General features: G+C 37.8%; 1 protein-coding gene across 10 annotated transcripts in view; it reads right to left on the reverse strand.

Annotated features, from left to right (window-relative positions):
- Positions 1-13112, reverse strand: part of ZFYVE26 (zinc finger FYVE-type containing 26) — a 387669-nt gene that overhangs the window by 147503 nt on the left and 227054 nt on the right. For all 10 annotated transcript variants that reach the window (XR_011922929.1, XR_011922930.1, XM_072427512.1 and 7 more), the window contains 2 exons: positions 4113-4249; positions 3690-3727 (listed from right to left, as the gene is read on the reverse strand). Coding sequence is in view for 8 of the 10 variants with exons in the window: in XM_072427512.1 (XP_072283613.1) it covers positions 3690-3727; positions 4113-4249 (175 nt within the window). In the remaining 2 variants the exon portion in view is untranslated. The remainder of the gene's footprint in view (positions 1-3689; positions 3728-4112; positions 4250-13112) is intronic.

Consider the following 13112-nt stretch of genomic DNA (forward strand, 5'->3'; position numbering starts at 1 on the left):
ACCAGTCCAGTTAAATTATAATAATCAAAATACATATGTATTTATATGTATTTAAATGTATTTTGACATATATACACAAGTGAAACTGAAAAGTGCAACAAATGTAACAATAAATAATTAATTTTGGTAATGAGTACAATGTAACCTAAAAATGTAACACTTACCCAAAAGAAGATGAAGTATTACAGATTCTAATTGACCTGTAATGGACTGTATATTCGCACAGAACAGAGAGCAGGTGTGCGCTAATTAATTGCTCTCACCATTAGCTTAACAGATCCTCCTTAATCGCGCAGCTGAAATCTAATTGCCTTAATTGGCAGATTCGCGACCCCTATTGCTCATTATCAAGGCAGGAATTCGGCTGACAAGTAAAGGCGCGTGTACTAGCACTCGGCTCCTGACCGCAGGAAACCGGCTCGCTGGACGTGCGACGTACGCACATTTCATTGATGAATCAGGGCCTATGAGTCCATTCCTGTTCCATATTTTACAAGTGTGGGCCAAACTTATTAGTGGTTATTGTCCTTTACTGGATCTATTTGACAACTCTCTTTTCAAACCGGGTCTCAATAACGAATCTGATTTTGCATGGTGGATCCAGCAAAATCCTACTACTGTAGGATCCATGATTTCCAGCTCAGGGGTACATTCTTTCACTTATTTAAAAGAGAAATATGATAATCCTAACCAAGAACCTTTTTTATTTTTTGCAAATCTGGCCTTTTCCTAGAGTCTGATTGGTAGCTCGCGGCCCTCTTTAACTGTTTGTACATTTGAACGCATATGTAGAGATCAACCTGTTATGGCGGGGACCATTTCTTTTTTGTATGCATCCATCATCAATACATGGTTTAATAAACCTTTACCTTACCTGTCGGCATGGAACAAAAAACTTTCTATCGTTTTTTTCAGAAGATGATACTTTAAATTTATGGCTAGCTATATCCAAATGTTCTAGAAATGTAATAGCTTTGGAAAATTCTTATAAGGTCCTAATGAGATGGTACCTCATTCCCGCTAGAATAACGCATGCATTCCCTTCATTGATACCAATCTGCTTTAGGGGATGTAATGTGAAAGGTACTATGGGTCATTTATGGTGGCTTTGTCCTAAAGTTTCTAGATTATGGATAAGAGTAACATAACATATGATTTATACTGTACTGGGAATTACCTTACCTCAAGATCCTCGTCACGCTTGAATTCATGTTCCTTTGCCTAATGTTGATAAAAAATTTTCTACCCTTATCTCTCATATTTTTATGGCTATCAAGCAGACTATTGCATGTGCGTGGAAGATTTCTGTCTTAAATTTTATGGAAATCAAAAACCGAATGCATGGCACTAAAAAATTACAGCTAATATTAACGATTCTCACAATAAGTTTTTGGCTATCTGGCAACCCTGGTTTGACTATAACCTGCCTTCTCCTAGAAATATTTCTCCCCTTCATATTTAAACTTTTATTTTACTCCATACTGTAACAGGACGTATTTTCCCATTTCTTCCCTTCTCTCAACCATAGTGCTAAGATCAGGCAGCACAGCACAATGACAATAAACCTATACCACTACTACAAATGAACAAAGGAGTTGTGTGGCGGCAAATCAACATGAGTGCAAATGTCAGACTATTAAAAAAAAGGAAAAAAACCATGACAATTTATTCAGAAAAGGACTATGTACATAATACATTCAAATACCAATATGTGACAAAGGCAACGAGGGGGTCAAGTAGCACTTTGGAGTGGAAACCATGCAGACATTTGTACTCAATACTTGTGGAAAAAATTACAAAACATTGCTGAAGAATTGCTAAACAACAGAAACTGGCATTACAAACCGGGCACAAAAACATTGCATCAACAGATGAAACTAACAATCATGAGGATTACAAAAAAATCACATCAATGCATACCATCCAAGCAAACCTATTTAATCAACCCCCCCACAAACCAGTCCAGTTAAAATAGTACTAATGAAAACTCAAATGTATTTCTATACATTTAAATTTATTTTGACATACACACACAAGTGAAATCACTAAATGTTCCTTAATACATGTATTATAACATGTTTGCCTATAATCCTTTACTAAAATATGAAATTTTATTCAGGTCACAAATGTTTGTTCACACAAGTTTGTGATTAAGTAGAATGTAACACTGTAACAACAAAAGTAGCACTTACACAAAAAAAACATCAAGCAATAAAGATTCAAACCGACCTGTAAAGTGGAATGGAGATGCGCACAGAAAAGGGCGGAGGTGTGCACTAATCAGTTGCTATCACCTCACCATTGGGTTCAACATCTGCTCCTGAATCGCGAACCTGAAAATTAATCTCCTTAAATGGCGTATTCAAGATCTTTGCTCATTTTTGCAGGAAACCGGTAGGCGAGTTCACTAAGACTCTGGCCCGACTTGCGATAATAGAGCTTGCTGACCAGAGCGTACGCGCATTCTATTGATAAATTAGGGCCATTGTTTCTAATTTTTAGAGATTCTTTATTCACTGGCATGATACCAATAGATTGTCGTAAGGCCAATTGAGGTTCCTTGCTTCAAAAAGGGATCAAAGTCATTACCAAGTAACTACAGGCCAGTAAGTTTACCTTCCATAGCTGGAAAGGTCCTAGAGAATTTGATAAAGAACCAAATCAAGGAGTTTCTGCTAGAAAATAATAATATAGGTGACAGCAGGGATACAAGAAAGACTGAAGTTGACAAACAATTTTACTATCTTTTTATGAGGAAGAAATTAAACAGATAGAAAGTGGAGAAGTTGATACTGTGTACTTTGACTTTGCTAAGGCATTTTAACCCCACAGACAGTAAATATGCAAGTTAGGGTCAATAGGTTTAAAAAAATCATAAGTAAATGGATGGAGAACTGGCTTGAAGAGTATATCCAGTAGTGAATAATGGTTCATACTCTGCCTGGTCTAAGCTAGCAAAATACTTTGTTGTATTAAAAGAGGAACAGATTGCAGAGATCAAGACATAATCCTGCCCCTGTACAAAACATTGGTTATGCATTCCAGTTTTGGGCAATAGTTCACAAAAAGGATATTGTGGAATTGGAGAGAGTGCAGAGAAGGGCAATTAAACTAATAAAAGGAATAGAGGAGCTCAGCTATGAGGGGAGATTAGCTGAACTGAATCTATTCCTCCTTAAGAAGAGACGTTTAAGGACGAATATGATCACCCTGTATAAATATATAAATGTTCCATATAGAGAACTCTCTTCCTGAATATTCACCTCAAGATCATTACACTACCTTTACTGAAAGGTAGTGTGAGAAGCTTATCCTTCTCAGGTCATGTCTGAAGGAGGTCCAGGAAAAGAGAGGGAACATCTGATGGCACCAATCGTAGGGGGATGTTTTATTTGGGGGGGCGTGGGTTAGCAACCGTCTTTCTTGATCGGTTGTTCAATCCAAGAAGGTAGATTGATTAACAACATTAGAGGTCCGCGGTACACATGACAAGCATGACGATTTGTTTTGGGCGACAACCATGTGACAGTTGATGGTTGTAGCTTAAGGCTGCAGTTCACATTTCTGTGTATTCATCCATACAATTTACAGTGTTCAGACTTTGGGAACTCTGGGGGAGAATACTCCTGAACGACTCACCCAGAGTTCCCTGATAAAAAAAAATGTTAAATGTAAACAATCCTAAATACCTTTAATGGGCTCCAAGTCCTCCTTTGTCAGTGGATCACTAAAAAAAAACATGGCAATGTTTACTGGCAACATTGTTTAACATTGCAAAAATTAAAACTAAATGATTAGCACACAAATATCAATAAATCATTTCCCTTCTGACATTTTTTGCACTACACTTGCAGAATCCAATAAACTTCATGAGCAGTAAATGAAAAGAGTTGGAAGTAATGGATACTCCAGCCACAAAGAGCACAGCCAAATCCAAATGGCATTGCATAACCTACCACAAAGGAAATCTGCATGATCAAATTTGAAAGTTAATCACAGTATGACATCTGAGAGATTAATTTGATATAAATATGTTTCATGCAATTTTCTATAATTAAGCTTCATTATAGGCCTATCTTTTAGTATACTGCAGTAATTTTGATTAGTCTTACTTTGTAGAGCAATAACTGTGACACTGATCACAGACACGAGCTGGGTTTTCTCTGCATCCTTCCACTACCATCTTCTTCATAGAGCATGAACTGCATACCACCCTACCACATCGCCTACAGTGATGTCTACGATTGAACTGCAAGAGAGAAATTCAAATCATCAAACCGAATATAACTCTGGCATAGCAACTTATTCACAATAGTCAAAAACTAATAAACCTAGTATGAATTAAAGATCTAGAGACTTTTGATGTACAATATGACGTCTCACTAGGGATATGTTTCTATACTAGGAGGTTAGAACACATTTAGGCTATTATAGTTTATTTACCACACATCAAGATTTTTTTTTAATTATTAGCAAGAAAAAAATATTTCTATCTGGGAACTTGCACCACATCCCCAATATCACTAGGTGCTTACAAAAAATATTTTCATGGGACTTTTAAGGTGCTCACCAAAAAAAAAATAATCACAATATTATATCTTGTGCTAGTTTATTAGGTTCCAAATATTAAAAAAAAAAAAAAAAAACACAATAAAAGTGTAACAATTGTTTGAAAGTCACATTTAGAAGATGTCTATTTTTTGAGAGTTGAAAAAGGAAACTGATACAGATACCATGTTATGTCCTTCTGAAGAAGCCTTTGGGTGAAACGCGTCAAGGACACTAATGTTGCACATGCTAGACATGGAATTGACAAAGTGTTTGTATATGTAAAATATAATCATACAATTAATATATTGTTTTTTTCTTTATTGTGTTTTTAAAAAAAAAAAACTTATGTGGAACCTAATAAAGTAGCACAATAAGTGTTTTTACCTTAAAAGTCATATTAAAATATTTTTTGTAATCATTTTTTATATTATGTTTACATTGATTGATTTACATACTAAAATGTTTATTATTGATGTATGTATTGTTTGTTTTTATCATTTGTCTATTATATAAAGCTATATTCTGGTAATGGTGTACATGCTGCAATCTATACATTTCTCTATGATATTATTCTTATATTACCTCCAATGTATTTTTGTTTATGCTCATTACAATGTGATAATTATTATATTGTTGTGCCTTCCATATTCAGTATCTGAATCTATTTGTATATTCCTTCAGTATTAGCTACTCTCCACAGAAGCTATCTGCCAGGGTAGATACGTGACCCCCATGGCAGAACAAGTGGGGATTTCTGTTTACCTCTCTGTCCGACGTATGCGTACCATAACAGTGGAGGCATTATGGACTTTACTCATTAGGCACACATCTTTCTTGTCACACCATCTTCAGCTTCCTTTTTGCAAACACTGATAGAATGTTGCGCTGGTTAGCCCCAAGGGTTCCATACGCATCTGTTTTGTGTTGCAGAAGAAATTCAAGTTCAGGGGAAGAATGCAGCCAGTTGACGAATCGCAAAGCATGTAGGATTTCACTCCAAATTGTGCTTTCTTTGATGCAATGTATTGCACCCAGCTGAGCCTCCCCTTGAAGACCATTAGACTTTCATCTATGCTGATGTCTCTTTCTGGAAATTTTTAAGAATCATTTGACATACTTCCCAAATATTCTTAAGTTTTGGTAAAGGATGAGTAGTTTCATCAAATTCTTCATTGTTGGCAAAGTGTATGTATCTCATGATCAGGGTAAATCTGTACTCTGACATGACTGTGGCATAGAATGGAGTGGCAAGTATTTTATTGGTAGACAACACCACTTTCTGCAGGGGTTTTCCCAGCACTCCCTGAAGAATTACTAAGGCCAGAAATAGCCAAATGTCACACCTTTGGTCACTGGTACCCACTTTCTGCCTTTTGCAAACCTCAGGTGTGGAGTAGCTAATTGTTGTGCAGCATACTTGTTTATCTCAGAAACTATTTTTTCAATAACCTCATCGGTCAGAAACAATTGCAGGTATGCCAAGGGGTTGTTGCGTTCAGCATCAGTTTTTACACAAGGTGCTCCAGTAAATAGGATTTTTGGGGGCACTCCCTGAGCTGCACCAAGGTCAAATAGAGCACCAAGTGCGCATATTTCTGATCTCAAACTCAGATTCGTCACTGTGTTCACTTTCGCTGTCCCTGTCTGATGACAAGTTTCCTGGTGAATCACTATCGCTCGGTTCCACAAGTGACTCCAATACACTATCGCTGCTTTCTAATTGCTCAAAAACAGCTTTTGAGCTGGCGAGATGCCTTTTGTATGCCATGGATGTGGTCAAGTTTCCAGTAAGAAATCAGGAAGTTCAAGGTCAGAGACAAGTGTTCAAATGAGGAAATAAGGAAAAGGTCAGGAAAAGTTCAAGCAAAGGTCAGGGCTGATAGTGGACAAACTGTAAGACATGGCACTGGACAAAGCTGTTGGATCCATTAATAGATGTACTTTTGCATTTATTATTTAATATATTTTACTGTGATCGATGATTTAAAAGTAGAATACAATGTAATCTGCTTTTAAATTTCCAGCTAGGCCATGCCTCCCCAGAGAACTGACGCTTCACACATCACATTGAGGATGCAATGCAGAAGCTGTCCGGGAATCGCTGAGGATGCCGCTGGTTCGTGGGGCACAGGTAGGATTTTTTCTTGCTACCCTGAGTGTGGCTCGGGGTTACCGCTTTTCATATATAAAATTCACCCCAAGCCACACCTTGGAATACCGCCAGGGGGGTTAAAGTCCCATGTGTTTTTGGTATCAATTGTATAGGTTTAAAGGGATGTGGTACACCAGACCCATGTAGTAGGATGCTGCCATGTGATTGGTTGATAGATATTTGCATCAATAAGAAAATAAACAGGAGTACCTAATAAAGTGGTAGGTGAGTATTAGCAATATAAAATGTGATTGTTATACATCAGCACTGAGATGCCACAAAGGATATAAAGAAAGTGAAAACAAGTACTTATGAAAAACTAAAAAGGCAAGTCATACTGTTAGTTAACATATACTTTAAACAATAGCCTTAAAATGTTCCTTGCTAAATGGTGAGCACATTAGATTAGCTATGTCACATTCTGACATTGTCTTAGATCTTCAAAAAATTAAACATCATTGTTTGTAGTATTGGCGCATGTTTTTTAAATAATACATAAGGGTAAAAGTTGGAATCACTCAACAATGAACAGCTGTGGGTGGAAGTGCAGCATGTGGAAGCATTGGTGTCGGCAAATGTACCAGGAGAGGAGGTCAGTGGGTAAAAGGGGAAGTACACTAAAAACAAAAAATGACACTTACCTTTAATCCCGCAGATTCCTCGATGGCGCTGGTCCTTCTTGTGATCCAGTCCCATGTCAACCTGGGATTCCTCTTTGTCCCCGCGCAGAGGAAGCACCAGGCGCTGCCATCTTCTGTCTTCTCTTCCAGTTTTCTTGTTCCTTCACCTGATCTCGCATTGCATGGGTGCGAGATCGGGTGATGTAGCTGCTGTGAAGGGGATAAGAAAAAAAGGGAGCCCATCTCACTGCACATGCGTGACATCGGCATCTCTTTCCCCTTGGTGGAAAAGATGCCCCTTCTGTGCATGCAAGATTAGGGCATGCGCAGAAGGAGCAGCCAGAGCCTCAAGGGATGCATGGCGTAGATATCGTAGGAGGCTCTGCACTCTTATTCTCCCAAGTCTTGATCGCCGTAGCGCTGCTGCACCCTTTAAAAAAAAAAAAAAACATTTTTACTTTATTTAGAAGCATTGTTTACCCTTTTATGTAAAGTAAAAATGTTTAACTTAGGTACACTTTAAGTGTGGAAAGGCGGCTGGCAGAGGAGCAGCTTACAGTGACATGCTGAGCACATATAGGGGCAATTGCTGCAGCTTATTGAATGTGGATTCACATAGATGGGCAAACTGAGATTTTAACTGGAGGCTTTCTAGCCAAAAACTGGGATTGTCTTGTTTATGACTTATCTGCCAAATGAGAAAATCCCAAAGTGTGAAGGAAGTCAAGACCCAAAAGTAGAGGTGTATCCTATTCAAGGAATCTTTCCTGGAATGGTAATAGTTATCACTTTAAAAAAGATGTCCATGAGTAATGGTACAGCGACTGATTCACCCATTAGTGTATACTTTGTGAATGTGATGGATTCATTTTTTTGGCAAGATAGAAACAAGATACATATCCTCAGGAAGTATTCTGAGGATCCTAATGGAGAAAATATTGCATCTTGGTATATTATTTATGTTACTAATAATGTGGGGAAACAAAACAACATACAGGGTACGAGGGGGTGCTGATTAGTTCCTGGCTTTTCCCAGAAAGAGGAGAGCCAGAGTTATGAAATAACACATTTATTCAACATATTCCCCCCTGAGACTTATGCACTTGGTACAGCGTAGTTTCAGCTTTTCAAGACTCAAATAAAAGTCTTTTGGTTGGGCCGCAAACCATCTCTCAGCAGCATCTTTGAAGTCAGAAATGTCCTCAACACCCTTTCAGGTGTTTCTTCAACTTCGGAAACAGATAATAGTCCGATGGGGCCAGGTCAGGTGAGTAGGGGGGATAGTGGATCAATTGGAAACCCAGGGTGTTTATTTTGACAGCCACAACATTGGACGTGTGTGCAGGTGCATTGTACTGCAAAAAAAGGATCCCTTTGGTCAACTTTCCACGGTGTTTTGTCTTAATTGCCTTTTTCAACTAGTCCAGGAGGTTAGCATAATACTGTCCGGTGATACTAGAGCCCTGAAGTAGGTAGTCTACCAACAGAATACTGTCTTTATGCCTGAAAGCGGACACCATGACCTTTTTGGCCGATTTCTGGGTTCGGAACCTCTTCAGCCGCGGGGTCCCGCTCTGGCGCTATTCCTTTGACTGTTCCTTGGTTTCAGGATCATAGATGGGGAGCCAGGTTTCATCCTCAGTCACTAACCTAGCCAAAAAGTCCTGTGCAGCTTCAAAATGGGCCAAAACGGCTTTGGATGCTTCAACCCATTCCTTCTTCTGATCACTGTTCAAACATTTCGGCACCCACCTCGTTGAAAGCTTGTGGGTCTAGGATAGTGGTGATACCTAACCCAACACGCTCCCGTGAGATGTCAATTATCTGGGCTATCTTCTTTGCAGATATACGCCGGTCCTCAATCAGCTCATGGACAGCATCTCAGGTTGCCGAGTCCCGCCTACACAAATTATATACAGACATACCTATCTGCTCGAAAGAAAGTTATATTGCCACTAAATTTAAGCCTAGCCCAACAAGGTGAATGGTTTAAAAGATCAAACAAAATTGATATGAAAAAGTATGCAAAAACGCTAGTTAAAATGTGAAAACTGATGAAAGAAATGTATTCAAAAAAACCTTCAGAGGGGAAGTGTACATAGATAGTTTCATTGTACACATCATGAGAGACACTTGCATCTCTTATATTAAGGGAAAATATTTCTTTGAAGTGGCACATTGGTATGTAAATCAATTTTTATATTTTCTTGGTCCATGACCTTGGAATGCTCTATGTAATGGTATGGATTTTCCCTGAGTAAATGAGTGAATGACTGTATCGCCAATGAATGAAGATATGAGAGGTGTGAATGTGACCCCTAATTGGCTATGGATATGATTTGGACCTAGATCGAAACTTAGATAGACCTATTGTATGGCCATTTTGTGGGAGTACTGATGAAGGTTGCTGGACATTCATAAAGTCAATCTGTTTGAGTTGGAAAATTCATTACCCAGGTTTAAGTTATCCATTATCAGATTCAAAACCATGGCATACCTGGGAAGGAGGAGGTAAGGTATGTGTAACTGTTGCTCGAATACCAAGTGAGGAAAATGTTTTAGAGCCTGCAAAAATGAATCCTGGTAAATGTAGTACATCCATAGTTAAAGCTGCAAACTTGATAGTTCCACAGTTATCCTCACAATAGACGGTATTATCAGAAACTCTGTATTGTAAACTTGGAGGATAGCAATGAAAGATTTTAGGGTTGATAATTAGGACAAGAAGCGTGTGGCATTTGTCAAATTGATATGCTCAATGGATGGCTAGAGATACAGTGAGGTACAAAAAGAGATATCTTGGATACAGCTTTGGGGAGCAGTGGGATTGCAATGGGAACATGTAATACTATAGATTTGGAAGTGTTAAGAAACAAATCAGGAAGCCTGGCCTAACATGTAGGTGATGGAATGAAGACACAATTAGACAAAAATCATATACTGGAAAATCTACATGTTCATATTGATGCTACTGTTTCTTTGTAGAAAACCATAAAAAGTAAATTTAAAGGGTTAATTGCTGTGCTGATAAAACAGCAGGACAGTGGTTCATCTTGAATTGTCATGCATTTAAACACAGTCTGAATTGTCACAAGATCTTAGGTTGAAGATCACATTCTTTTATGTAGGACAGCTGTTTGTCGTTACCTAACTTGCATGTTTTTTTTTTTTTTTTTTTAATACCCATCTCCAGGACCAAACACTGTGCCTATACTGCTATTAATTTGGGTACTAACTTGTCAGACTGTTGTCCTGCATCCTAAATTGGAGAAAAGTCAGAACATTCCTATTTGATAGTCAGTGATGGGTGTTGGAGAAGGAAAAATGTTTTATTGTGTCAGGGAAATAAAAAGAAAAAAAGTGCTGCAATTAAACAGGGCAATGTTTAATGGTTGCTCATAATTTTCCTCCTAGCTACCGCAAGTATTTAAGGCAGGTTCTGGTATCAAATGACTTGTAGATACAACATTTTCGGTGTATGCCCTCAATTGTACTCAAAATGGCACTTTACCTCTTGGAGTTTATTGTGTCTCTGCTCCTATCTTAGGTGTGGATGTAGCTGAGAAGCAAGGAAACAATCTTATAACCCCAGAAAAAAAGGTTAGACATCAAACCTGATACCCACTGTAGAGTTGCAGAAAATTACCTCAGGGTTTGAAGCCAAGTGTAAAAACTAAAAAAGCGTATGCCTTTACTAGATACCTCCTCTTAAACAATAAGTTAGATCAATAACTAATTAAAGCGTACCTGAACTCTGAATTTTTACTTTACATAAAAGGGTAGACAACCCCTTTTTTCTTTTTTTTTTTTTTTTTTAAGTGCAACACCCTAGGCGATCGAGAATGAATGGGAGAGCACAGCCTCCCGGGATACCTACGTCATCCCGGGAGGCTCTTGGATGCTGCTTTTGCCAAAAGGGAAAGAAATTGTCGATCTCATGCATGCGCAGTGAGATCATCAAGTTTTTTTTCTCATCTACGTCACCTGATCTCGCGCCTGCGTCGGTTGACGTTGGAAGAACCCGGAACAGAGAGAAGATGGCGGCACCTAGCGTGCCGGCCCGCAGACGGATACCCGGATGACACGGAATCTGATGGAAGAAACCTCCGGACGGATCGACTGCTCGGCCGGATTGAAGGTAAGTGTATATTCTTTGTTTTGGGTAGTTTTTGGGTTTACTTTTTCTTTAAGAGCCAAATCTTAGATCACTTTTCTTTTTTGTTTTAATATAGAATTTAAAACAACTTCTATAACTACCACTACTTATCTCTGATTCTAAAACAAGTTCAAAACAACTGCCACTACTACACATTCAATATCTCTCGATTAGGATTTTTATGTCATCCATTACCTATATATATATATATAACCTTATGTTAAACCAGTATGGTTTTTTAACTCATGTAACATACGTTTTTGACCATTAACTAACAAATTTCATTTTTCATTTCTTATTCTATTCAAGAACCACTACAATAACTAAAACCAATCTTGAGCACTTTGCACTAATATGTATACATACCAACATAGTCACTACTCACTATTGTATATCATTAACTGTTTCTATTCATCGTATTATTGTTAGAATACATGAATATGCAATATTTTCATGTGTATTCTCATTATTATTATTTTGCATTATTTTGTAAACCAGTAAGTCCCAAAAAAAAAAAAAACCCTGAAGAATTCACAAGGTGAATTGCGTCAGTTAAAAGACGACTGTCCTAAATTCTACACAATTTATTTGAGCTGTGTGATATCTAGCAATAGTACAAATGTTACTTTCTGTATGTATTTGGTAACTTTAAAAGTTAAAAACCAATTATATGAATATATATATTACAGCAGAAATTTTACCTAAATACATTAATACTCTTAAAGAATGTATATCTCTATTCATCCTGAATCATCTTTATAGTGCAAGAATTCAGTGTTACCCTGAAGTATCCTGCAAGATGTTTTGTAGATTTTGTATTCTTACAAAGTGGCTAAGGAATACCTGACCCTATTATACCCACACCTGAAGATTGTTTGTTACTCAAACCAGTCTCGATATTAAGTTGCTATAAGGAAAACATTATCCTCTTAAAATTTCCAGGAGGTCCTGAAACAAGACTGGTCAAGTCATACACCATCATCTCAACTATGAGGATGCTACTCCACTCTTCCAGGGCAGAAGGTTGAAAAAGTACTTCTGTGAGGGTTTCCTGTGAATACCGAAACAGTTGTGATGAACTTTGCATGATCCAGGCCTATAGTCTTCCCTGGCACCTAAGACCTACAGTAAAGCTTGAAAAGTCACTTTTGTTGCCAGTGCTGGATTCCTTTTTACTTTCTTTGCTTATGAAACACCAATTTGAATCTAAGCCAGTGTTGCCAACTAGTAGGTGGTGTGGGTAGGCTCCCCAAGTCTCTTGTATGAGTACAATATCCTTGATAGGGCAGGGTAACATAAGTTCAGCGAATGAACCTAAAGGGGGAAATGATGTGGACATTTTGATTTTATATAAGAAAGAATCATAAAATGTACTATATACAAGGCTTTTGCCCAACAAATGACTGCCACCTAAATCCTATGTTTTTCCCCTTTGTCTCAAAGTATGTGACCTCTCGACTCACATCTGTGACCTCTCAAAATCTATCAAACTTGTGAACAACAAACCAAAATTGTTATACCGGCTGTTCAAATGTCATAAATCTTTTTGTTTGACATTTGATAAAACTCCCTACCTAGGCATTATTCATATAAATAGGATCATGTAAATAGGTTCTCAGAAAAAAAAAAAAAA

The sequence above is a fragment of the Pyxicephalus adspersus genome, chromosome 12 (genome assembly GCF_032062135.1).
Source record: "Pyxicephalus adspersus chromosome 12, UCB_Pads_2.0, whole genome shotgun sequence".
In the NCBI taxonomy this organism is placed as follows: domain Eukaryota; kingdom Metazoa; phylum Chordata; class Amphibia; order Anura; family Pyxicephalidae; genus Pyxicephalus; species Pyxicephalus adspersus.